General features: G+C 42.1%; 1 protein-coding gene across 7 annotated transcripts; it reads left to right on the top strand.

Annotated features, from left to right (window-relative positions):
- Window positions 1-3: 3 nt before the first annotated feature.
- NUDT5 (nudix hydrolase 5) lies at window positions 4-24,703 on the top strand. 7 transcript variants are annotated; one of them, XM_036068441.2, is made up of 10 exons: window positions 4-142; window positions 11,054-11,161; window positions 12,625-12,692; window positions 16,858-16,907; window positions 18,074-18,181; window positions 19,425-19,520; window positions 20,131-20,232; window positions 21,772-21,780; window positions 21,915-21,968; window positions 24,467-24,703. In XM_036068441.2, the coding sequence occupies exons 2-10, from the start codon at window positions 11,099-11,101 to the stop codon at window positions 24,574-24,576; spliced, it is 660 nt and encodes a 219-aa protein (XP_035924334.1). In that variant the 5' UTR covers window positions 4-142; window positions 11,054-11,098; the 3' UTR covers window positions 24,577-24,703. The 7 variants fall into 7 exon arrangements, with proteins under 7 accessions (XP_035924334.1, XP_035924332.1, XP_035924337.1 ...); XM_036068439.2 differs by lacking the exon at window positions 4-142 and adding an exon at window positions 188-344; XM_036068442.2 differs by lacking the exon at window positions 4-142 and adding an exon at window positions 195-348.
- The last annotated feature ends 2,232 nt before the right edge of the window (window positions 24,704-26,935 follow it).

Genomic DNA, 26,935 nt, shown 5'->3' with positions numbered 1-26,935 from the left:
AGCGAGGAGAATCGCAGGGACTCCTTTTAGTATTCACTCATACACGCACACACGCACAAACACACACAAAGCGTTCGCGTCCCGGAAAAGGAATTCCGGAAGTGTTAAGAAGGGGATTCTAAGACTTGCACCGCCCCGGAAGGTAATTATCTCAGGCGAGGTTACGGGCGGGGGATTCTACGGGTGCCGGGAGGGGCCGAGTGCACATCCTCTTATCACCGCGAGGTGCGGCTGTGCCTGAAGCAGTAGCACCCGGTCTTCTGAGATTGCTGCCTCGGATTCGTGCTTTCTTCTCTCGTCCCCCTCCCCAAAGGAGTACCCTCCCCTTCACCCCACACCTTGGAGTAGGTAACTGGGCGCGGGCCAATCATGTACAATCCCCTCTTTGGGGACGAGGGAGGGCGCACAGCTGGTGCGTGCGGGCAGCCGCGCGCGCGTGTCCCAGTCTGCGGACTGGGCTCGAGTCCCGGAAAGCGAGGGGGCGGAAAGGAGGGCCAGTTTAGAGAAAACCAGAGACTGGGGTAGAAGAGCTTGGGCTCTTCGGAGTAGAGAAAGCAGGAAACACCGCAGTTACCTGTTCATGGGAGTGCAGTGGTTGAAGCATCTGCAAAGGGGGGAATGGCACCTCTTCGTTCGTGGAGGAGGATTATGAGAGAGAAGGAGAGAATCCTGTCGGTCCGCTCCTGGGCAGTTCGACTTTGAAGGTAGAAGGGAGAGATAAATTGGGGGGAAACCGACAAAAAGGGGAGAGGTGACTCCTTTGAGCGTGAAATTCATTTATCCCAGCCCTGCCAAAGTAGCAGCCTGGAAAAATACAGCCAGATTGTATCAGTAGCCGGGCCATGCTGGAATCATAAGACTGGAAGAATTCTAGCCTAGTGCAGTTTGCAGTATCATTCTTTTTCCCTCTTTTCTCCATCACTCTGTTATTTTCCTTATTCCTTCCGTGATGATGTATCAGATGGCAAGCAGACAATAGAATATTTTAAAAGTTCACTTTTGTTTGTTTCTTCAGAAGAATCAGGTTCTAGCTGCTGAGTAACTTGCCTTGGGCTTGTCCCCGTCACGTCTAAGGGCACACATTTTAGGTATCTCGTTAAAACTGCACACTCTCTGGTCCGTCTAAGCAGTTTTAGATTAGAAAGAGGTGGGAACCCCACCGACTACAGGCCTCTTTGGAAAAGTATTCATTAGGATAATTACAGGATCCTCTGCCTATTTGGAGTTAGAAACTCCTCCCCCAAAGAGTTTCATGGTTTTTTTTTTCTCAAAAATGTTACTGGCTAAGTGGTTTAGTTGGGAGCATCGTTTTTAAAGATACATTTTCCAAAGCAGAGGTAAATTACAATGTTGCAGTGTATGCTGGGGGAGGGGCGGCAGTTTTCCTAAGTACTTCTGAGATCCAGGATTATGTAGTCCTTTCTGTTTTTGAGGGGGAAATGAAGCAATATTCCATATATGCTGGGAGAATCGTGCCAGACTGCCAGATCTAAGACCTAAAGCAGGATCACTCCAAATGTCCGTTTTGATTTGACCTAGAAATAAACAGGTTGCTGCTGAAGGAAATGTTAGCACTGATGAGGTGAATTAGGGTAAGGTATTTTCTGTTGAAGACAGGAATTAATAGATGTATAGAAGAAAGTAGAAACTGGGAATATAGTCCTTCTGGAAGGAGTAATATGTTAACAGCCCAGGAAACTTGAGTGTAGAGGTTGAGGCAGCTGCAAAGCATTAATACAGAACTGGTTATTTGTAGAGAAGCAGCCAAGTTTGTAAACTTAAATATAAACACTACAGGGCCAGAATTTATTACAGATGTCTTTTATTCGGGCTGTATACTTTAGAAGTGAGTTCGGTGACTTTTTAGTATTACAGTTGATTTTTAGTTAACTAGTTACACATTTAACTAGCCTCAAATAAATCAACATTACAAACAGATGCTCAGGTATTTTGAATGGATACAGCTAAATTCCCTTTGATTATTTTTTAGCCACCATGTTTGTCTTTTCTTCACTTAGCCATGAAGTGTTTATTCTCAAGTTTCTTCAATAAAACCTTTACAACAATGGAAATAGTTGCTTTTTCTCATGCATGCCTAAAAATATCAGTAGCTAAATAATTGTGGGGGAGGGGTTTATTGGGCAATTCTAAATTAAATAATGAAAAACATTTCCTACCCTGAATCCCACATGACTAATCCTTCTAAATTAATACTTCCATCTACCTGCTGGTTTTATCCACTTGGATATCATGCCAACATCTCAAACTCCCGTGTATCCATATTTGACCACCGTACTACCCCTTTCTCCTGATGCCCCAATGTCCTTTGAGAACATCTTGAAATTAGCTTTGAAAACCCCTTCCCTAGACGCTGGTTTAGGACAAGTAATAAAGTTTCATATGCAAGGAATTAAGTCTGTTACCTTGCCACTGCTATCACCCTAGGCCAAACCTATGGTATCTCTTGCTTGGGCTATTGCAAGAGGTTCTTTACTGGTCACATTACTATATGGCTGTAACCAGTTAACCTTCCCAAGGGTAATTAGTTCACAACCCAAACTAAATGTAATGATTATAAATCACCAAGTAGCATAATTTCAGGAAAATGTTAGTTACCTCTCTGCTCACCCAACCCCATATCTGCCAGAAAAGAAAAGAAACTCGGTGGCTTTCCATAATTAACAAATTACAGGAAGTCTTCATTATCTGAGGATAATTGTCAGCAAAGGAAAGTTCACTTAAAGTAGATCCATTCGATGTGGATACCAAAATTTTACCAGAAGTGGTACAAAAGAAGGAATGATCAAAATATCTTTAAAAAAATTAAATTTTTAAAAGTTTTATGATTATAACCAAGACCATTAAATGTAACTATACTAATTGATTACTTGTTTATTATAACTCAAGTGGCTTTTCTGTGTAATTATTCTGAAAGAATGTGGAATGGCATCTTGGACAGGCCTAAGCATTTAATGCTTGACTTTACATAGTCATAAAGTTATTTTTTGCAAAAATTAATCCTCTCCCACTTAATTTCTTTCAAAATGCCTTATTGGAAATTTCTCAATCCAATTATTAAACTGTTTCAACTGCCTGACTTTGGTCAATCAGAAGCTTTGCTTATGATGTGAGCTTCTACAACTTTTATTTGATTGAGCATAAATGATGTTGACAATACTTTTATCTGGGAGAGAGTAGCCAGCGTGTTATTTCTCGTGATTTTTTGCTTCACTTTGCAATGTCAGCAAACTGCAGGGATTCCAATATGGTAATAACTGAATAATGAGAAGTCTGAGTGCAAACTCCGCTCCCACTTAACCTGAATCCGGCTGTTGTTACTAGGACTGAAATACCCAAGATTGTGGAAAAAAAATCATTTTTCTTCCTCCCTTCAGTGGAGAATTGTAAATGCTATCCCCAAGAGGAAGGAGCTTACATAGTTACAAGAGCTTGCGGCATGCCAGTTAGAGTTGTTGGGTGCTTTATTTGCCCACAAATTTGGGGGGAGGGGGCAGGCATCCAGCCAAATCTGTGTAAGCCCTTAGAAATGTGTTTGCATATGTTGACAACATCCATCATATGGGGTTTGTTCGGGGGGTGGGGGACGATTGAGAACCACAGAGCTTGCCAAACTCTACTATAATTTCTCAACCCTTCCCCTAATTAGTGTCTCTGTTTTTCATGTGGTTCCTTCTTGAAATGCTTTCTATGTCTTCTTGGTATCTAAATCCTATCTTAATATCAAATGGCCTCTTAGTAGTAGCCTTTTCAAAGTCTACTACTTTCCCTGCCCCCCAAGGGGGTGTGATTTGTTGCTCACTTAAAACACCCTGGTATTACATTATCTCTATAATAGGCATTTACCCTTCTGGTCCTTTGCAAGTTGAACTATGAAGTCCCCAAGGGCAGGATTATGGGTCAGTTTGCACTTAGTGTGTGCGTGTGTGTGTGTGTGTGTGTATTTTTTTTCCAAGCATTTGAACTGCCCCTCATAAAGCCAGTTAACCTCCTGTCTACCACTGTATGGCAATTCTAAGAATCCTGTGATGTTTCCCTTACAAGAGTTTTTGGTGCCCTGGAAAAATCATACAGCTAACACATCATAGACCTTCAGTGTTCAGACCAAACTAAAACCACATAAAACAGTTATGTGAGTTAAAACAGTTGAACACAACATTATGTACACAGGTATTATTTTAAGTATAACCTGTACATATTAGCAGCTTAGCAGCAAAATGTAGATGACCTGAAATTCTAGTTAATGAAGTGGATAAAATTTAAATTACACTTTACTTTTAAAATCTAAAAGTAGCATTGAGTCAGCTCAGGAAAGCTCTATCACAGTAACTGAGACAGGAGTGTGCAGCATGCATTGGAGCTTCATTTCTTTCTGCCCTGCCTTACTTGGAGGGACTGGTCCCCAAATGGCACCATTTAGCTTACAGTTTTGAAATGGTGCTAAAAATAATATTCTTTTTCTGGTTCAGTAGTATTTTTGAGATGCTTTTATAATCCTGAACATTTTGGGAATCTCAGAATAAAGAATATATTTTGAAATCACCCTTTAACCACACTTTTTGGTTATATTACACTGTCAGCAGATTGCTACAAAATACTGTTGCCTCTTGGGGCTGATTGCATTCCAAGTAATTACCCTGGAGAGGCCCAGCCCTGCTTGCCACTTTTTTTTTCTTTTTTGTAATTTATGTCTGTAGTTTGTTGTCTTTCTAGCTCTCTAACATTCTAGCTTAAATATTAATACAATCTGTTTGAAACAACTGTTTATAGCTTAACATTTGCTGACCAAAAATCCATCTTCTAATTACTGAGACTGTGTTGTAATGGAGTTTAACTAACCTGGTTAAATGAAGAGTAGTAGATCTGAGGGACCATCCTTCAGAATAGTACTTTTTCACCTTTTGGCCATCAACAATCCCTTTGACAATCTGAAGGAAGCTATAAAGATATAAAGATAAGGGGACCTAGCAGATAATTTAAATGTCTTAAAGTTGTATGTAAATCTGAAGGAGCTAGTGGCCTTCTGCCACCAAAGATACTCACCTGGGGACGGGGGGACAACCTCCATTTTGTCCAGACTTTCTGGGAGTCCAGATTAGGAACCCTTTTAACAGAAAAAGTTACAGATGATCTAACTCTTCTTTTAAGAACTTCAGGTGGTGCATATACTTTTGAGGCCTGCAGTTCTCTGTTTTTAAGAAGTTTGGGTAGGCATCAGAAAAAGTTATTTGGGGTCAAAATACAACTTTTCAAAAGGAGGTCCAAATTTAACTTAATCCAAGCATCTTGCACCTAAATTTTAAACAGATTACGTTGTGCACTAAATGGGGTCCCTTGGTTGCCTAAAAGTTTTCTCTTAAGTGACAGAATTAAAAGCAGAGGAAATATTCCTTCTGTGATGTATATGTTCCTAATAGAAGGGAATGGAAATCTGGAAGATAAAAATCTAGGTAGAGAAAGTTCTTTTATCTGGGTGTGGAGACCACACAGGCAGTGAGCAGTAGCCAACCTTTGATTTAACCCATGGTTAGTTTTCATCTGGGTCAGCAAACTACTTTGATTGCCTCTAACAATGTAAATTATTTGTCATATATAAACCAGTGATAGTTAAAAGTTTACCAGGAATAACGGCCTTTTATGCTATAGGCATATAGTCAATATGCTAAATGACTGGCTAGTCTAAATACCCACATAGCTTACTGTTTTATTACTTTCAAGCCTCTGTTTAGAAGTTACCAGATTAAAGGGGGCTTTCATGATGATGCTCTAAAGATACCAACCCCCACCCCACACCTTCTCTACTCTTCTTATCCTTCTTCATCTTCCTCTGTAAAACTTAGCGTCTCCCACATAAATTTTGTATATTGTTCCTCTGTTTTCTCCCCTTCCTCCCACCAGAAAGTAAGCTCCTGGCGGACAGGGCCTTTGTGCAGTCCGCTGCTGCCTTCCCAGCACCGAGGACACAACTTCACTCCCAGCCCCTCTGCCACAGGGCGCTCTAGCCAAGTTACCTAGATACAGTCGGTGTTCGTTTTTTACGAACATTGATACAGTTTGTGCATACTTCTTCATGGTTTAAATGAGTGTGAAAATGTATACATGTTTCTTTTTCTCATCTTCATTAAGTGGTTTTTACGTCTTTAGCGTAACGTCATTTTTTTCTTCCCTAAGGCCTCAAGTTTTGCTTCTTTGCTGAAATCCTTACTGGAAATTGAATTCCTAGGTTTGCCCACAAAATAACCTGCAAGCAACAGTATTGATTACATCTTCATGATACAACAGAAATACAGTTAATTTTACAACAGAAGTACGTGTTGAGTATCAGGCAAAATATACACCCAGAGGACAGTAAAATGGTCACTTGGGTACAGGAATGCCATGCATACATTACTAGCCTGTTGAGTCCAAAGCAGAGCTCCTTGAACTAGTCTCCTAGATGTGGTCAACCTTTGGACCTAACATGACTTTCAACAACCCAATTATTTGTCTCTTGGGGATTTTAAGACTGCAAAGGTGTTTGTTAATTGAGATGCAATTCACATACCATAAAATTCACGCTCTTAGACTGTAAAATTCTGTAGTTTTAGTGTATTTGCCAGATGGTGTCACCATTACCACTATTCAATTCTAGAACATTTTTCATCAAAAAGAAACCCCATACCCATAAGTAGTCACTCCCTATTCTCTCCTTCCCCCCAGTCCCTTGGCAACCTCTAATCTGCTTTCTGTATCTTTGGATTTGCTCTTCTGGATATTTCATATACATGGAATCTTAAAATATTTGGCCTCTTGTATCTGGCTTCTCTCACTTAGCATATTGTTTTCAAGGTTCATCCATTTTGTAGCATGCATCAGTACTTCATTCCTTTTTATGGGTGAATATTATTCCATTGAATGAAATACCACATTTTATTTATCCACTCATCAACTGATAGTCATTTAGGTTGTTTCCACTCTGGGGCTATTACAAATTATACTGCCATGAACAGATATTTGTGTACAAGTTTTTGTGAGAGTATATGTTTCATTTCTCCTGGGTATACATAGGCATGAAATTGCTGCGTCGTATGGGAATTCTGTCGTTAACCTTTTGAGGATTGTTTCCCAAAATGGCTGCACCATCTTGCATTCCTTCCAGCAGAATATGAGGGTTTCAGTTTCTCTACATCCTCACTGATACGTGCTGTTATGTCTTTATAGTTATAATCATCATAATAGGGGTGAAGTGTGGTATCTCATTGTGGTTTTGATTTGCCTTCCTCTGATGGCTAAAAATGCCCAACATATTTTCATGGGCTTATTGGCCATTTGTATGTCTTCTTTGGAAAAATGTCTATTCAGGTCCTTTGGCTATTTTTAATTAGGTTGTCTTTTAATTATTGCATTTTAAGAGTTTTTTGCATATTTCAGATACAGTTCTATCAGATTTGCAAACTTTTTTCCCATTCTGTGGGTTGTTTTTTCCCTATCTTCATGGTATCCTTTGAAGCACACAAGTTCTTAATTTTGAGGAAGTCCGATTTATCTGTATTTTCTTTAGTTGCTTGTGCTTTATGTGTCACATCTAAGAGATCATTGCCTAACCCAAGATCATGCAGATTTACACGTATGCTTTCTTCCAAGAGTTTTGTAGGTTTGGCTCTTACATTAGCTCTTTAATCCATTTTGAGTTAATTTTTATATACAGTGTTAGGTAGAGGTTCACTTTTTTTTTTTTCCTGAAGATTCCATCTATTTAGAGAGAGGGTGCATGTGCGCAAGCGGGGGGTGGGGGAGGAACAGGGAGAGAGAAAGAAAGAATCTCCAGCAGACTCTGCACTGAGCATGGAACCTGACGCCGGGCCCAATCCCATGACCCCAAAATCACAACCTGAGCTGAAATCAAGAGGCAGACGTTCAACTGACTGAGCCACCCAGGTACCTGTGAGGTTCTTTTTCATTCTCATGAATGTATATATCTAAGCCCAGAACAATCTCTTGAAAAGGCTATCCTTTACCCCCCTTGAATGGTGGCATTCTTGTTGAAAATCAATGGACCATGAATCTGTGGGTTTAATTCTGGACTTTCTATTCCATCAGTTTATATGTCTGTCCTTAGGCTGGTACCCACGCCATCTTGATTACTGTGTCTTTTATAGTAACTTTTGAAATCAGGAAGTGTGAATCTCTTTAACTATGTGCCAAGAAAATTTTGAAATTGAGTTAAACTAAGTTAGTCAAATAAAGACAAGTAGACAAGGAACTATTCTTCAAAATAAGTCTAAGCAGGCCCCAAACTAACCTAATTTACTTAGGAACAGAATGGCTGTCTAGACTTACCCAGCCAGATTCATTTTACTCCTTCCTTCATTTTTTTTTTTTTTTAAGATTTTATTTATTTGTCAGAGAGAGAGAGAGAGAACGCTCAAGCAGGGGGAGAAGCAGGCTCCCCACTAAGCAAGGAGCCCGATGCAGGACTCGATCCCAGGACCCTGGTATCATGACTTGAGCTGAAGACAGACGCTTAACCAACTGAGCCACCCAGGCATCCCACCTTCCTTCATTTATTCAGGGGTGATTTTAGGGAGTTTCTATACCAACACAACTGTGAGCAGTGTTGAACACTGGACAACATAAAGAAAAATCTAATGTCCAGGAGATGGTTTTGGAAATTTCATCCCAGGTGGGAGGTTTTCAGCCAGAGCAGTGATGGTAAGGATAGGACACTCTTAAGAAATGTTGAGACAGAATTTTTAGGACTTATAATGGATAAATTATAAGTGGTGAAGGAGAATAAGGGATTGGAGCTACTTCTATTTCTGGCTTGGGGGTGATGAGTAGATGGGCGGATGGTAAAGGAGTAGACTGCACTGGGCTGAGTAAATACACTCAGTAGTATCATCTGTTCTTTCAAGAAGTCCAGGAAGGCGGAAGGAAAGAACAGGGTTATGAGAAGGTTAAATGTGTTTTGTTGGGTGTGTTTCAGGATGGAGGATGTTTGCCATCTGGGATAAAAATTGCAAATGAGATGGGTAGTTTCATTATTACTTTAGGCCTCAGAAGAAAGAGAGCGGGGCACCTGGGTGGCTCAGTCAGTTAAGTGGTGGCCTTTGGCCCAAGTCATGATCCCAGGGTCGTGGGATCATGGCCCCGCATCGGGCTCCTTGCTCAGCAGGGTGTCTGCTTCTCCCTCTCCCTCTGCTGCCGCTCCCCCTGCTTGTGCGTGCTCTTTCTCTCTCTCTCTCTCAAATAAATAAATAAATAAATAACATCTTTAAAAAAAAAAAATAGAGCAAAGACACTCTTTCCTCCAAGACATTTGGTAGGAGGGTTGATGTTGATACTCTGTATTTTCCCTGTAGCAAACATTAGGAGGTGGGGTAGGTTAGGGAACCACAGATCTTAAGAGTAGGAAAGCATTGGAGTAGCCACTGAGAACTGTAGATAAAATAACAAGGAAACAGAAAATAGGAATGAAAAAGACAAGACAGAGGATCGGTTCAGGAAGTCTAACAGCTAAATATCAGTTCCTAAAAGAAAGAACATAGAAAATAGAGGGGAGGAGATTATCAGTGAAATATTTCAAGAAAAGTTCCCCATAAAGAAGCACAGTATGGTTTCCAGATTGAAAGGACCCATTTGACAAAACAGGGGAAGGGGATTAAAGGTACAGATTTACAGGGGCACCTGGGTGGCTCAGACTGTTAAGCATCCAACTCTTGATTCCAGCTCAGGTCATGATCTCAGGGTTGTGAGATAAAGCTCTGCGCTCAGCTGGGAGAATCTGCTTGAGACTCTCTCTCTCCCTCTGCCCCTACCCCACTCATATGCGGACATGCGTGCTCACTCTCTCTCTCTCTCTCAAAAATAAAGAAAAAACAAACAGAAAAGATACAAACTTCCAGTTATAAAATAAATGAGACATGGGAATGCAATGTACGGCATAGAGAATATAGTTAACAATATCGTAACAAGTTTATATGGTGACAGATGGTACCCAGATTTTCGTGGCAATGACTTCATAATATATGTAAACGTTGAGCCACTATGTTGCACACCTGAAACTAATATAATATAGTATGTCAACTACACTTCAATAAAAAAAAGGAAGGACCCGTTTGAGTTCCCAATACAGTAACATCAACACGAAGACGTGAATAACTACAGGTTTCCAGAGAAAGAAAATAGGCCAGAGAGGAAAAGGATCAGGAATCAGAATGGCTTCAGATGTCACAACAGCCAATACCAGAAGCAAGACAACTGAGCAAGGCCTCCATATTTCCAGTAGAAAGTGATTTTCGGCCCATACTTCTATATGCAGCCAGGTTATTCAGTCCACTTTGAGGGCAGAGAAAGATTTTCAGACACTCAGTACAAAAAGCAGGAGAACAAGCCAAGAAGAGAGACTGGAGTAGGGTACAACACGGGATGGGGCCTGCTCTTTCCGCGACAGAGCTGGTGCTCCCAGTCAACTCCTGCACAACTCTGACTTTTATACATGTTGAAGCTTTAAAGTGAACAGGCCACAACAATGTGAATGTGTTGAATTCCACTGAGCTGCACATTTTAACATTATTAAAATGGTATATCCATTTACCACAAGTTTAAAAAAAAAAAGATATATGGGAGGTAGAAACAGGCAGCTCATACAAGTCTTACAGTTTAGCTGTCAAGGGTAGATAAGGGACAGTGGTGAAGGGGTGGGAATGGGGAGTGGTATACAATTATTGTACTGTTTCCCCCTTGGAAAGTTTTTAAATTTGGAGTCAGAAAAATCCAAGAATGTCTGTGTAAGTGCCCAGCTCCCGCCCAGTAGGAGTTTAGTTAACGTGGGCTGAATCTGACTGGGTTAGCTGCACGTTCTTTCCTGGCTGTTTCCTGGGGCCTTGGCATTGACATTCCATCTGGGGCAGTCCTCCCAGGTTCCCGTGAGGAAAGCAGCATTGATGACATCAGATAAGTTTTTCACCGTTTAAGTACTTTGAGCGATGGCCTCCGGACAAATGTTTAATTCAGAAAAATAAATGTAGCCTAAACAAATCTTATTATCTTACAGCGTGAACTTCCTGCCTGAGGACTGTAAAGACTAAGTAGTTTGAAAATGGAAAACCAAGAACCAGCGGATCCTTCTCAAAATACCAAACAGTCTATTATTTCAGAGGAGGTATAAACTGTTTTTCTCTTCTCTGCCCCCTCCCCACACAGAGCTGAGTTTAAATGAAATGTAGAAACTGTTGTTTCAAATGCTTATATTTAATTCTTTGTGTGTGTGTATTCAATTATTAAACACAGTTTCTTAAACATTGTTCCTACTCCCTTTTTAGGACTCAAGGACATTTTGCTCTTGTGTGGGAGCAATAGTGTATCTCTTAATTATATGTACTAGTGAAGTGTTTTTATTTTTTTATTTTATTTTTTTAAAGATTTTATTTATTTATTTGACAGAGAGAGAGGCACAGCGAGAGAGGGCACACAAGCAGGGGGAGTGGGAGAGGGAGAAGCAGGCTTCCCGCCGAGCAGGGAGCCTGATGCGGGGCTCGATCCCAGGACCCTGGGACCGCGACCTGAGCCGAAGGCAGACGCTTAACGACTGAGCCACCCAGGCACCCCTAGTGAAGTGTTTTTAAAGTGGATTTGGGCTGTTGATACAAAAATTCTCAAAATTTTATTAAAAGTTTCCCTGGGTAGAAGAATAAGTCATACGTGAGTTTTAGGGTTTAGACATTTCATACCTAAGTATCACGTCTTAGTTAGCTGTTTATGGTCTCAATATATATGTTTAAGAACAATAAGAATCTAAGTTGTTAGTTGTAATCTGAATTCCAGAACTAATGTATGTGTTATATGTTATTTGGTTTAGCTTTTAATAAGTCTCTTTCTGCAGGAACCATTGCAGTGGATAAATTTTAAATCCTTCACCTTGGAACTCTGACCTTGACATCTTCCTGCAGTTGTTTATGATTTAAAAATCTTTCCATGTTGTCTGTGAATAGATCTGCTGATAATTATTAGGTTGCTGCTGGCCAGAAGTGAAAGATAGGATAGTGAGAAAAAGGCTACTGCTTTATGTCCGCAGTGAATCTCTTCTGTCAGTTCAGTATAGTGCCATAGGTAAGTTAGTCCAGGTAACCGAAACTCAATGTCTAGGCAGAACAGTCCTGGGCCACCTGTCTTGGATGGGGTGGGAAACCCACGTGTTCCTAGAAATGCGGTTGTTGGACATGGTTTCCTCAGTCAGCCTTCCGGTGTGGTCACTGACTATAAACCACAACTGAGGAGTCTCTACCCACGAAACACACCTCTGTGATGAGCACCCAGCTCAGAGGATAGAACACTAGGTCCCCGAAAACCCCTCACTCCTGGTCCTCCCTCTCCACTTCCCCACACCCCCCGTTTTTCAACTCTCATCTCTTTTCACCTCTCAGTATCACTTCCCAAACTCCAGAAAGAAACTGAACCACCCTTCAGAAAAAAAACTTGCCATACTTTGAACTGAAAACCTTCCTGCAACTACTGGGAGGGGCATGTGAGCACCGGGAGGGCCAGGCAGAGAAAATCTGAAAGAAAACAAACCTTCTAAGTAAAATCCTCAGTTTGAAAATCTCCCAACTTAATGTCTCCTTTTAGTTAATTTCAGAAGGAAAATGGGTCAAGCTTGAAAAAACAACATACATGGATCCTACTGGGAAAATAAGGTAAATGATTTTTTTCCCTTTTGTAAAATGCGCAGTATTTGGGTTCTCAGTCGGGTCTCCATTTAGCATTTGACATAAACTCTGATAGCTTCCTCATTATAAACTTGATCTTAAATGAAAACTCTAATTCAGTGCTTTCTGTCAGAATGTCTGGATCGCTTATAATCTCTGAATAAAATTACATTGTCAGTTTGTTATAATAACTAATCAGGAATTGATTTTTAACACCATTCTCCCTGAGGAGAGTCTTATGAACCTGAAATTTGGGGCCAGCCTCACTTAAGCTGATAAAGCAGCAGAATAATTAGCCATCCGGGCTGCCTCCTTCTGGTCACACCAATTTTTAATTTGTAAATTAGAAGGATTAAGGAGAGAATAGTGCTGGGTTTGAGGTAAAACTTACATCCTTTACACCTTGCTCGTGGAAATGTGAATTGGGGGGAAAAAAAGTTTTGCAAAGCATTTCACTGTATGTACCAGACATAAAGATATGACAGACACCCTTCGACCTAAGTAATCCCATTCCTGAGACTGTTTGGAGTCAGGTTTGTGCCTGAAAAATGTTCATCAAAATTTAAAAAGACAACAAATTGAAAGCACCCTAATCATTTTAAAAACTGGGAAATGATTGTTATAGTGTAACATAAGAGAATATAATGTACAGTATGAGGGAACATAGTCAATGATATTGTAACAACTTTGGTGACTACACTTGCGACTATTTTGTAATGTATATAATTATTGAGTCACTATGTTGCACACCTCAGATACAATATTGTGTGTCAATTCTTCTTCAATCTGAAAGGGGGGAAATAATTTTTTAGTGTATTCATTTGGTAAAATCTCAACAGTCATCTACAAAGCAGATTCTGAAGACAATCTAGCAATATGAGAAAAGTGATTAAGTTGTTAACAACATAGGAAATGGTATATATGCTTTTTAAATTCTTTCCAAATAATATATTTAAGAAAAGGCTAGAAGGAAAGCTGGCTAAATATTAAAGGCAGCTGTGTGGTAAACCTTTTCTGTTTTCCAAATTTTCTGTTTAGAAAGTTTTTGATTTTATAATTATCAGAGAAAAATGTGTTAAAAATAGATTAAGCATTTCCCTAGTGAAATATAAAAAGGAATGAAGTGGTGAATGAGAAAATACAAAAATATAATTAAATTTAGTATCCAGATTACATGATATAAATTAATTAATATAAAAAGTCCATTTGCTAAGTGATCAGATAACAGAGTTTCTTCATGAGAAAATATATCTTATCATCCCTGTGAAAGTATGCGGACTTGTCAGTAATAACTGAAACCACTTTAATTACATTTACTAAACTATTAAAAGTATTAATAAGGGCCAGTGTTGGAGAGCTGCAGGAAACATTAAGCTATCCAAAGCACTATTAAATTAAAACCTCAAAGTAAGAAACTGGGCACACTGCAGTCCAACACAGGGGAAGCATACAGAACACTTATTTACGTGAGTTTGATGTGCAGAACTAAGTAGGAAATTACTAGCGGGTATAGGAATACAGAAATGTGGCCAGGCCCAAGCCTTCAGGAACACAATATGCTCAAATGTACTTGTATTTGTGAAAATGTAGACAGATTAGAACCCAATTTGTAGTGATATGGTTTGACTCTCTTTTCCCTAATAAAGTTGTTTAAGTTTATAACAGATACAACCCTTAACACTAATTGATTGAAAGAGTACGTGTTGGTTTGCACCAGCTCATCTCTTCACCTGACTCATCTTCCTCCGTCAGCATTTCTTAACAGGGATGTGCATCAGAATCACTTGGAGGCTTTTTATCCCAATATTCGCATCCAGGTCTCACCTCCAGGGCGTCTGTCTCAGTATTGAGGGGGGCACCCGAAAGCCTACCAGATACCGTGCTTACATGGCCCTTTATAGCATGTTCACCTCTGTTCTTGCATGTGGACGTCTTCCCCGTGACTTCCAAGGAGCTCTTTCCAGACACATTGACATTTTGTACCAGAATGTCAGGCTTTGCAGAGTGAATCTCTGGACTTTCCCATAGGTCATGATGTATAAACTTATCAAATGTTTTATCTGGTACCTGATACATAAGCATGTTGGTAAGGATGAAATAGCAGCTCGAAAATCCTTTGTGCCACCATGTTATTTGTGGATAAAGATATGGAACTGATTTTAGTTGTGTAAGAATTGCTGGCAGCATCCCCCTTTATGGCCATTCAGGACCGAGCCAAAGTCATCCTTTATTGCCATTCCTGCCTTTTGTGTTTGTTGACTAGGCTAACAATATGTTCTGGGAAAACAGGCTTTCCTATAACAAAGACTCAAAAACTGGAGTAGCTTAACTAGAATCAGAATTCGAAAGCTACAAGAGGCGTTTGAGATAACTTACTCTTAATGCCCTAGTTTTACAACTGAGAACAGTCTCAAGGAGTTTGTGGCTATGGGGTTAGCTGGTAGGCAGGCAGAGACTAAGATTTTCTGACTCAATCAAATGTCCATCTCTCAGAGTCCCTTGAAGATGACTGGAGCTCTCATGGGGCATTCCTGGTCTAGGATTCCTTATAAATGCATTTATATTTCCTTGCTCATGATTCATGGCTTGTTACTGGTTATTTTACTTCATCTTAACCACTGTAATGATGCTACTCTTTTTGTTTCCCTTATTCCTAGTGTTTTTGGGGTGGCACCTTCAGTGTTCCTCAGCACTGTCTTCTTCAGTCTTTACAACTAACCTTAAGAGGTAGCAGAGAGAGCTATGCCAAAAGGTGTTTTGTCTCTTGCAGTCTGTATTATTTACTGATCAGAAATGCTTGTTGGTTGGCTTCTTGTTACTAACAGGAATGTTGGGCAGTTGTGAGTTGTCATAATAGTGTTTGGTTTTCGTAGGTTCATTTTGACACATTTGCCATTAGAATTTGCGTATAATACCGAAAGATTCTACAGTTTACAGAAAGGTTCTTTTTTTTTTTTTTAAGATTTTATTTATTTATTTGAGAGAGAAAACAAGCGGGGGGGAAGGGCAGAGAGAGAAGCAGACTCCCCGATGAGCAGGGAGCCCGATGTGGGGCTCGATCCCAGGACCCTGAGATCACGATCTGAGCCGAAGGCAGACGCTTAACTGACTGAGCCACCCAGGCGCCCCCAGAAAGGTTTTTTTGTTTTGTTTTTTTAACTAGATTAAATAGCTAGATTTTTTCCATAGAAATGTGGCACAGTCCAACCCTTAAGGACAAGCTGGTCAAAAGTGTGAGGGCCCCTCTGGGCAGCCCATCTCCTCAAACCCACTCTTCTGTGGGGAGGCAGACATTGATGCCTTTCTTACCCTAGTCTCCAGCGCCACTCAGATGTCTTACTTCTCTTAGATCCAAAGTTGATCTGCTTCTTCACTCCCATCTCTTAGCACTGCTCCTTTCTGTTTAAGGGATAAGAGAGTGAAGGGGAATTTCCCTCACATGTCCTTCCCCTTCAAACACAATTGACACAATTGTAGCAATAACTGGATTTTCAGGACAGCTTTCCCCAGAAAGAAACAGCTAACCACGGAAAGGGAGCAGGAACCTGCCATTGCTCATCTCACTTTTTCCTCTGTGGACCATTTTCCCCTTAGGTAAAGATAGATCTCACACATGCAAAAGAGAGCACTTACCTAAATTTAATAATTCCTCAATGAATAAATGGAATGGTCCTGCTTTCTTAAATTGTTATTTTAGGTCATGTGTAAATAACATCTCAGGAGTTCATATTATGCAGAATATCTTTTGTTCTTAGCAAAAAGACTGGACTTTTCATAGGGGCGTAATTTGCACAGACCACTCAGTAGCTTTGTAGCTTAATTGACTGCTCACCTGTAGATTTATGATCCAACCTGAAATATTTCCAGTGGACGATTTGGAAGACAGCTCAAGCGAACAACAGGCCTTCTCTTTAGATAGCATCAGAGGGTTCGATGTAGGGCGGCATGTTTTCTTTGCAAAACTCTTCAGGAGCTACAGGAAAGCACAGTTGGCGTTTCCTGCACAGACGTGTATGGCTGTGGTCTTCTTGACCATTATCATTAGTACACTTGCATGCTTTGCATTTGAAAGTTCTGCTTGTGGACCGAAAACCCAAGGACATTCCCCCTCTGTAACACCAGTGATTTTGTTTTTTCTTCTCTGCCTGAACAGAACTTGGGAAACTGTGAAACGTACAACCAGGAAAGGACAGTCGGCTGATGGTAGGAGTGCAAACCTGTTACAGCTCTTCATGAAGGAAGTCACTGCGCATTATTGCAGGAGGCGGGGTTCTTTTTACTTTAACCAAGACCTCAGAGCAGTTCTCTTCAATTATGATCTTTTTAAACCTACTATTGCTTTTTGCATTGCTACATGACTAAATCAGGCTTTCTTTTAAAGATTTATTTATTTATTTGAGAGAGAGAGCATGGCAGGTGGAGGGAGAGAGAGTTTAAGCAGACCCCATGCTGACATGGGGCTTGATCTCACAACCCTGAGATCACAACCTGAGCCGAAACCAAGAATCAAGACGCTTAACCAAATGCACCACCCAGGCATCCCAGTCAGGCTTTCTTTATAAATAATTCTGGCTCCTGTTATCTCGGCTCAGTACAATATTTTGAGGGGCAGGTATACTAATATTTAGAGCCAAATATAAGTCAGTATAACTTGAAGCCACATACTATTGTCTAGATATGACTTTTCGAAATCCTTTGTATTCTCATCAGAGGACCTAGGTGAAAGCCTTTAATTTGGAAAAATATTTGGCCCTACTTTATGATGGACCAGTTGCTTTATAAGCTGATGAGGAAATGGAATTAGGAGACTATTCTATGCATTCATTTCACTGTCCTTTCCACGCACAAATGCTTTGACTGCAAAGATCCTGAAAATCACCTCTGATCTAGGGGATATTGGGCAGTAGGTCTTTGTTTTTCTCTTTCATTTTGTTGTCTGTTTTTACTGAAAGTACACAGAGTAGCTGCAACAGCTGCTGTTTCTGCCTGTGGGGATGGTTGGGGGCAAGGGAGTAGCCAAGAGCTCCCCGTAGGCAATTTGTGTTTTCCAGAACACAGTGGGATTTTGCCTATGTTTTAAGGCCATGCAAAAGGTTTCTCTCTTGGGAGAAAAGGTCCTCAATCCTAAAACAATCAAATCCAGTGTAGCTAGCGTTTACCATAAACAGCAAGACTGACTTGATTCATTGCTTCAAGGACGTACAAGCACACGCAGATGACTGTCCCTTCACCCGCGGTCTGGCTTGCTGCAGGGTGAGAAATGGGCCTCTGCAGAGGTTAGCATAAGGCAGGAATGAGTCCTTGACCCTGTGCTAAATGTTCACAGACATTTCATTAGGGATTCCCTTGGTTTGATCTCCTGCTCACAGGCGTGGCGGTCATTCCGGTGCTGCAGCGGACTCTTCATTATGAGTGCATCGTTCTGGTGAAGCAGTTCCGGCCACCAATGGGAGGCTACTGCCTAGAATTCCCTGCAGGTGAGTCCCTGAACCGAGGGACCGCCGGGTCTGGCGCCGAGCACTGCAGCGCGTGGACCCTGAACACTTTCATCTGTCCCTGTGGTTTTAAGTAAAACAGAAGCATCCCTGCAGCGAGCTGCCCCCGGTCATGTTCTAGTGACGCGCTAAGCCTGAGAGCGAGGCAAGGGTAGTGTCCCAGCTGGCCTTTCCCAGCCACCTCTCAGCAACATTCTAACTTCTCTTTGAGGAATTGCGTTTCCCTAGTTTGTCAACTGAGTTCCATTTTCTATCACTAGCGATCTGCCTCCGACCAGAAACTCACAGTAATAACAAGGTCAGACTCTTTAACTCCAAAAATCATGAAGGGAAAAGACATCTTGATCTTCCTATATGTACACAGGCTAGGGAAACGGTCTTAACTTCCACTAGAATATTCTCTTGAGTTGCATAGTTAAGTAGAGCTATCCAGAATTTGAAGCTCTTATGGCATCATAGGACTTAATTGGGTTGTTCCCATCTGAAGAGATTAGATCTCATTTATTTATCATTAGCAGTATAGGTTTTGTACTTTGAAATTCCAGCCCATGAGAAGGCATACCAACTTTCCTTCTCATTTACCAGCCATTTCACTGAAGAAATTAATAACTTTAAAAGTAACAGAATAGGCTATATTTTCCTTTTTCATCGCGTTATTTCAAGTAAAATAATCCAAGTTCTGCGGTCCTCCCCACTTGGCCTCCCTATCAGCTGCCTCGAGTCCACCAGCCTCCCAGCCTTCTCCCTCGCAGGTGATGCTCATGCCGGCATTTCTGTCCAGGCCCCAGGATCGCTCTGCGAGGGAGGAAAGCAAGTAGGTGACACTGTGACCTGAGGAAACTGAAGAGTGCCAGGCTTCCTGGGAGGGGGCACATAGCTGGGTCCGTCACCGAGGCCAGTGGGCCAACACCACCGAGCCACTTCTCACAGGAATCCGCGTTTTCCGGGCTGCAGAACACAAGTGCCAAGACACTCGTGGGAACAGTTGAGGTCTAAATAAGATGAACAGATGGGAGCTACCGGAACCTATTCGATCTGCCTAGGGTTTTCTCTTTCGCCCTTTTTTCTTAAAAAAGTTTCCAAACCTCAGTCAGTTGTACCTGTACAACCATGTTCCACAGTCCTCTGGTTCTTCTCATGTAGCTCAACCGCAATTATACTAGAAGGAGAGGTTCCAAAACCCTGGATTTCCCTAGCCCACCTCACCAATGGTTTGAACTTCCAGGGCTCATCGATGATAATGAGAGCCCAGAAGCAGCCGCTCTTCGGGAGCTTGAGGAAGAAACTGGCTACAAGGGCGATGTTGCCGAGTGTTCCCCAGGTGTGTATTGCTGTCCAGGTGTGCGCTCGGGGACAGACTCTTGAAAATTAGTCAAGCCGTAGATTCTTCTGTGTGTAAAGGATAATGCGGGTGTTCTTTATGCTCAGGATCCAGATGGCTTCTGTCCTGGCTAATTCACTGACAAGAAATCCTAGTTAGATTGGGTCACCCTCTACCCGTGAGCCTCCCCTCCGCAGGGCAGCCAATTTGACCAAGAAGGCCCTGAAGCTGGAGCAGAAACGTGAAATCCGTTACCTTCCCGAGTTTCCCACGTCCTAAGCTTTATGCTTTCTTACCTCATCCACGTGCCAAGCACCTCACTAGAGTTTGTTTCTTGTTGTGGTGACAGGAGTTGACAGCATGGCAGTACCACCCAACCCCGCAGACTTAGCACACTTAGGAACGCGGGGGACGGTACGAGTGCTGGCTACACGTCCGCTCGGCGGTCCTGCAGCTCCACTAAGCGGATCGGGTCACCCGTCGTTTGCCTGCACGGGTTCTGTGTTAACTAGGAATCACGAGCCCAGGTTTCTTCCGAGGACATTTAAGTAATGAAAGAAGTGGTACGTGACTGGTGTCTGTCAAGGTGATCTGTCGCTTCTCTCCGTAGCTGTATGTATGGATCCAGGTTTGACAAACTGTACCACACACATCGTGACAGTGACTATTAACGGGGATGATGCTGAAAACGTGAGGCCTAAGCCAAAGCCAGGTGAGTGTGCAGTGGATACGTTTAAGGTGCTTCTGTTGCGTTAAAGACCGTTTAACTTGCCACTGATTCGGTTTCTGGCTTGTCAGAACAGGCTTGTAGGTCCTTCGTCAGTACTCCAGGCCCTTTTCCTAATCTTGGGTCCTTTAGCATTTTTCTTTCAACGCTTACTGACCTTTATGCTTTCTTTTATAAAATGTCAAATTAACAATATTTACGTTATTTTCTGTGTGGAGTTTATGCCCACATGGTAATATGAGCCACAAATCTGAATACTAAACAGTGAAAATCTTCAGAATCACTCGTTTCTGTCTTCGTGTGTTTTAAGAATGGCATAAATTATTGTGAGCAGACAGCAGCTGACTAGTCTTCATGGGGTTCCGTACTTAGAGAAGCGTGCAGGAGGTTCCTGGCTCTATTATGAATTTCTCAGCAAGTCTGGACTCGAGCTTTGATGCCTCTGTCTGTCCATGTCGTCTCCCACCCCGTTACAGGTGGTGCTCTCACACACACATACACACACACACACACACACACACACACACACACGGTCACGTGTCACAGCCGTACTCTTCCATTTCTCACCGCCTCACGTGCTCCTGAATGTTCCAGTCCCTTTGCAGCTGATTCTAAATGCTCGGTTCAAACTTGCTAATACAAGAGCCGTCCTCAGAGGTGAACAGGATCACCATTAGCCGGCAGTTCCACTCCTAGGTCTACACTGCAAAGCACTGAAAGCAGGGGCAGGGGCTCGCCCGGACACTTGCACACCAGCGTTCACGTAGCCGCCCTCACGGTACCCGAAAGGTGTCCATTAGCCGATGCACAGCAGGACAGCATCCAGCCCTTAAAGAGACCTGCTGGTGCAGCCCGTAACAGGATGAAGTCTGAAACGCTGTGCCGAGTGCTTAGTGCAGCCAGACAAAAAAGTGTAAATAGGGACACCGGGCTGGCCCAGTCCATAGAGCATGCGACTCTTGATCTCCAGGTCATGAGTTCAGGCCCCACGTTGGGCGCAGAGCTCACTTTAAAAAAGAAAAAAAATTTTTAAGCGTAAATCTTGTGCTTCCACCCATATGACGTTACCTAAAATCCGTGTATTCATAGAGACAGAAAGTAGAATAGAGGTCAGCGTGTATGGGGACGCACTGCTTAGTGGCTACCACGCTTCTCTTTGTGAGGCTGAGAAAGCTCCAGAGAAGGATAATGCTGGTAACTGCACAGCAGCGTGAATGTATTTAATGCCTTTGAACTGTACCTTTAAAAATGGTTAAAATGGTGAATTGTGTGTATTTTAACAACTTAAAAATGCATGTGTGTGTATCCTAGAACATGCTTTAAATGTTGCTATTACACATTTGATTTGGAGAATAATAATTTTGCACTGTTGGAATGCTTTTTACCACGTACCCAGATCAAATTAGTAGAGACCCAGGTTTCTGTTGAATTCTTCCGCCCTTCTCGGTGTGTGTTGCACAAAAGCCTTGCGGTGTTTGACCGCAGCAGGCCCTGCGCTAACGCCGTCCCTCTGTCTGTTTTCAGGAGAAGGAGGTATGTTACCCAGCTAGCAGTGGCTGACCGTGTGTGTGGCTTAGCGCGGTGGAAATGGCTGCAGGCATTTGGTGGTGTTCTGGTAGGCCCTCTTATTCTTCAGCTTTGTTTTCACTTGCACTTTGTTTGTTTAGAATTTGTCGAAGTAATTTCATTACCAAAGAATGACCTGCTGAAGAGACTTGATGGTAAGCATTAAGACTATTCCCCAACTTCCTCAATTTTCCCCATCCTCAGCCCCATCCAGTGGGGCACTAAATAAAATTCCCCTTATGTAATTATAGTCTTCCTCATTAAAGTCAAACACCTAGAAACTTGTACAACTGCAGTTCAACAGTAATTTTCCTTTCTGGGTGGCAGAGAGTTTGAAAATGTGAGCAAAACATTCTACGTCAAGTGAAAGCTTTCAGTAGGGTGGATTTTTTTTTTTTTTTCTATAGAAGAGTCAGGATGATATTCCTACAGATTTGCCAAAACCCTATACCTCAAATCTCTAATCCATGGCAATGCAGAGGCCTAAGTAGGTATCTCTTAGCTGATCCTCCAAGATGCTAACCTGCTGGATGGTTCTCTGTGCAGGGTTGAAGTTAAAGGAGAATTTAACACTATTCCTTCTGCAAAGATGGAGGTATAGGAAGAGCAATATGCTGATATAATGAATCAGACTACCGGTGTGACCCCTAGTAAATCACTGGTCGTGTAATTCCTGGTCAAGCCATCTCCTAGGGATCTGGTAAAAAAATTAAATAAGGTTATGTGGACAAATGTCCCCTGATAGAACCACAGTAGGAGGTACTGTACTGGAGACAGAGGCCCGGCTGGGAGGGCCCCATTCACTCATTTGTAAAGAAACCGATAATCTTCCTAATTTGAATGTTTTAAAATTTTTACTTCGAAAAGTAACTTGAAGCACTGTTTGACCTGAGGCTTTGAGGGCTCTCTCTTCCTCTCCTATAAGAACCAGTGGCTTACAATTTTATTTCTGATGTCTGTGTTGTTTTAGAAGTAAGTATGAGCTTCCAAAAACAACTGTGATTTCAGAATTCCCAGAAACCACTCCTTCCTACTTTACCTTTTTAAAAACCAGACCTGAGGGGTGCCTGGGTGGCTCAGTCGTTAAGCATCTGCCTTCGGCTCAGGTCATGGTCCTGGGGTCCTGGGATCGAGCCCCACATCGGGCTCCCTGCTCGGCGGGAAGCCTGCTTCTCCCTCTCCCTCTGCCCCTCCCCCAGCTCATGCTCACTCTCTCTCTAATAAATAAATAAAATCTTTAAAAAAATAAAGATAAAAAAAATAAAAACTAGGCCTGAGGTAAAAAGCACCAGGGTCTCAGATTAGAAACGCTCACACCGAAGCAAGCCACAGTTTACTCAGAGAAAGCTGTAGCTGCCAGTGACGGACAGCACAACTCAGAGTCTGTCGCGTCTGCCTGGGTCCCCTCAGCCGACCGTGTATCAGTCACGAACCAGAACACGTTTCGCAGCCTCTCCCGGCTTTTCTCCTAAAACAGGACAAGGGGGTAGCCCCCGTCTCTGAGGAGGCAGCAGTAAAATTAAACAAGATAATGTTGGCACTATAGGGCTTAAATGTTAGACGCCGTGTGTCTTACAGAAGTATTCTCTCAAAGAACTAACTTCCTTCTCCCTTCTGTCCAACTTCACCTCCTTCTAGCCTTAGAAGAGGGGAAGACAGAGACAGATCTGTAGAAAGAGGAAGGGGGGAAAAGAACCCTTTTTCCTAGCTTTATTAGAATCAAAATACAGCAATCAAACCATTTATTCAACAAGTTAACATTTGGGAAGGTATTTTGAGTTGTTTGCTCTAAGGAATAGCTTTCAACACTTACCAGGCACCTGCCATGCACAGAGGAGGACCTAACCCTGCCTTCCAGGATCAGCATGTCTCTGAGTGTGTTCCTGCACTAGTGGCTAGGAAAACAAGTGACAGATGCCAAGTCTGATCACCTCCACTAGAGCGACACAGAAGTTCTCGTTAAAGCCCACTGTACAGCGTTAAGATTCTGAGACGTCATTCTTTAAAAAAAAAAAAAAAATTTTCTTTATTTGAGAGAGAGAGTAAGCACCACCGGGGTAAGGGAGAGGGAGAAGCATAATCCCCGCCGAGCAGGGAGCCCAATGCGGGGCTCGATCCCAGGACCCCACGATCATGACCTGAGCCGAAGGCAGACGCTAAACCAACTGAGCCACCCAGGCGCCCCTCAGACCTCATTCTTGCTAGAATTCCAGTCCTATCGGGCACACAGCTTAACTTGTGGATAGAAAATACGTATTCCCTAGCGGTGGAGAAGACAGATGAACCCCTCTTTGAGGGACTGAAGAATCACCACTGAGCCCTAGAACGAGCTATAAATGAACAAATAGATCTACAAACTTAGAACATTGCTGTTTTAACACATAAAATCATCTCGAATGTGTGATCTTCTGCCTTTATGCTTTTTTGTTCTTGTCTCTCGCTGGAACTATAATCCTGCTTATATATCCTTTCATCTTCTATCTCACTAGAGTAAGATCCTTGAAGACAGAAAATGTCTTGTTCACCACTTTACCTCCGGCATCCGGCACAGAACCTGGCACATAGTAGTAGCTCAGTAAAGACGGACTGATTGATAAGGGGCATTGTCCTTGATTAACTTCATTATCTAACTTGTATCCTTTGCTTCCTCTAGCTCTGGTAGCTGAAGAACATCTGACCGTGGACGCCAGGGTCTATTCCTACGCTCTGGCACTGAAACATGCAAACACGAAGCCGTTTGAAGTGCCTTTCCTGAAGTTTTAAGGCCAAAGGACAGTAGCCATGTTTTTATAAATAAGACTACCAGGCCTCCTTCACTAAGACTTTGTATTCAGCTTAGCTTACTGTAGACTTGAAATTAGTTTTCATTAAATAAAAGCAACACAGAATACATGTGGTGATATGGAATTGTAATTACAGGTAGGCTGTAGTCTTCATTTAAATGCTAAACTCCAGCAAATAGTTATGAAAAAGAACATAAATGCAGATACCCACTTTTTAATCCAGTTTATTTTTAAAGTTCAGCTGTTCCTTATCTAATCTACTCCAACAGGTAGGATATTTCTAGAAGAAAAATGACCTGAATTCCAAATTAGGTCAATTATTCCCACCCTCAGCCCCCATATAAACTTCTGTAACTAGGTATGCAAATAACTATCTACTACAAAGTTTTTTTTTTTTTTTTTTTGAAAGACAGACCTATACAGGGACTTTACTGGTCCTCCTAATTATCCGCTATAGCGTAGCAGAGTGTAAAATCAACAGAGAATAACATTCATGAGAAGCAAATGTTTACACTTGGCTAGTGTCCTCCTACCCACCTAACTACTGAAGGTAAACAAGCTGTTAGGTAAAGAAAAATGGTTGATTCCATTCACTTATAACAAGGTTAAGAAGCTAATGAAAATACAGGGCCCTTCCCTCAAGCAGGTGTATATACTTTAGAATTTCACTTCCTATCCTTACCTCAGAAGGTACTTCAAGTTTCTAAAACCAAATTCATTTATGTGGCTGGAGGGCATCCCTGTCTTGGTGTTGAACCCGGAGTGTAGCCAGCAAGGTCAGCAAATACCAGAAACCCAATACAACTACCTTACAGGGGAGAACAGGGGCACTGTCTCCGGCTCGGGCCATGCCTAAAGCCCCCATCATCTAAAAGGTCTACAAGTGGTCCTGGGCCGTTTTCTCATCTTTTGGCTGAGCTCGGCCCTTGTGTTGACTTCTGTGGCCTCCAGCAGCTCCAGAACTATCTTGCTGGATATTCTGAAGAGCCCCCAGTGGAAGTCTCAGAGTGATGCTCCCTGGCCAGCCCTAAATAGGGGCTCAGGCCCCTCAAACCAGATAAAACCAGGATACGAATGCCAAGAATGCTGTAATATAGTTCATTTGTCTACAGCGTCACTGTGTATTCAGTGTATCACTGTGTTCATCTCTGTATGCAGAGATGTTTTTGTGAGCAAAAATACAAGATCTATTAGACTTCCTAAACAAAGGGGTAAAATATGGAACTGGAGAACTGTCTAGATTAAGTCTACTCTGTAAATACTGCAAAAATTAGGCCCCCAACTACTTGCTCTAATAGTAGCCTTCCCCTGTGCCCCTAACCTTTTAAAAAAATCCTTATTTTTAATCCTAGGCATCATGATTCTCCAGAGATCTTACTCCTTCTCCCTGAGCTCCCAAAGGCCAAGTTCTATAATCTCCCCTGTTACTGCCCTCCTTCAAAAATCAAGGAACAGAAGGCATATGGAAAATATACAGACTCGGGCACAGACCAGTCTCCAAACAGACCAGCTCTTCCAAAGCCACTCCCCACAAGAACTGAGAAACCTCCTTTTAAATGTTGGTGGAAGACAGATCTTTATAACCCCTACCTGTCCTTTCTACCTTTTTCTCTTCCCAAGAGTGCAAATTAGAAGTGACAGCTAAATCCTAGAACATACCCCTAATGCCCTTTATGTTAACCTTTAAACGTCTAAGGCTGTACTTGGGAAGTCAGGTCAGTTCGAGAGCCGGCAGTCTGGATGTTTCCCGTGGCTCACACTGGTGATTCAAGAGCATTTGAAAGTTCAAGCTTTCCCATAAAAAGCCCTATTTCCACCTTCTCTTGGGGGAAAAAAAAAAATCATGTATGACAACACTGGGTCCACATTTCTATGGTCACAGTGGTCTGAGGCCCTGAGGAGATGTCCTCCAGATGACCACTGTTCCTGTCCTGCAGGTTCTGTTTTATCTGCCTCCCTGTAGCCATTTGGCTTTGTGATCCTGGCCTAAATAAGATGTACTTCCTGAACTTACTCAGAAAGTAAACAGTGGAAACCCTTACTTCTGAAAAGGATCTTTCAAAAATGAAGTGTGATCTCTTTGTGGCCGACAGAGCACACAGTTTAAAAAATTATAAAGAGCTATGCTACTTCGGATGGAGACTGGGACGTTACCTGAGACTGCTGTTTTCCTATTCTTTCCGGTGTCCGTCGCGTAACTGAGCACCTTTAAGCTGGTCCCTGTACCTCAACAGGTTTAGGATTAAACACTAAATTATAATTACGTTTGACCTCTTGCCACAACCTCTCAGGATGGGTTTTGTAGGATTACGAGGAACCTATACAAATAATCTTAGAAA

This window comes from Halichoerus grypus, chromosome 6 (genome assembly GCF_964656455.1).
Source record: "Halichoerus grypus chromosome 6, mHalGry1.hap1.1, whole genome shotgun sequence".
Taxonomy (NCBI): Eukaryota; Metazoa; Chordata; class Mammalia; order Carnivora; family Phocidae; genus Halichoerus; species Halichoerus grypus.
Note: the sequence above shows the minus strand (reverse complement) of the source record. Positions and strands in the feature narration are given on the sequence as shown.

Bases quoted from the DNA above. Each gene is read 5' to 3' on its own strand.
- NUDT5 (XM_036068441.2), top strand. From the start codon at position 11,099: ATGGAAAACCAAGAACCAGCGGATCCTTCTCAAAATACCAAACAGTCT. The intron at 16,908-18,073 runs GTAGGAGTGCAA...TCCTGCTCACAG, and splicing joins GAAAGGACAGTCGGCTGATG to GCGTGGCGGTCATTCCGGTG. The intron at 21,969-24,466 runs GTAAGCATTAAG...TGCTTCCTCTAG, and splicing joins CCTGCTGAAGAGACTTGATG to CTCTGGTAGCTGAAGAACAT.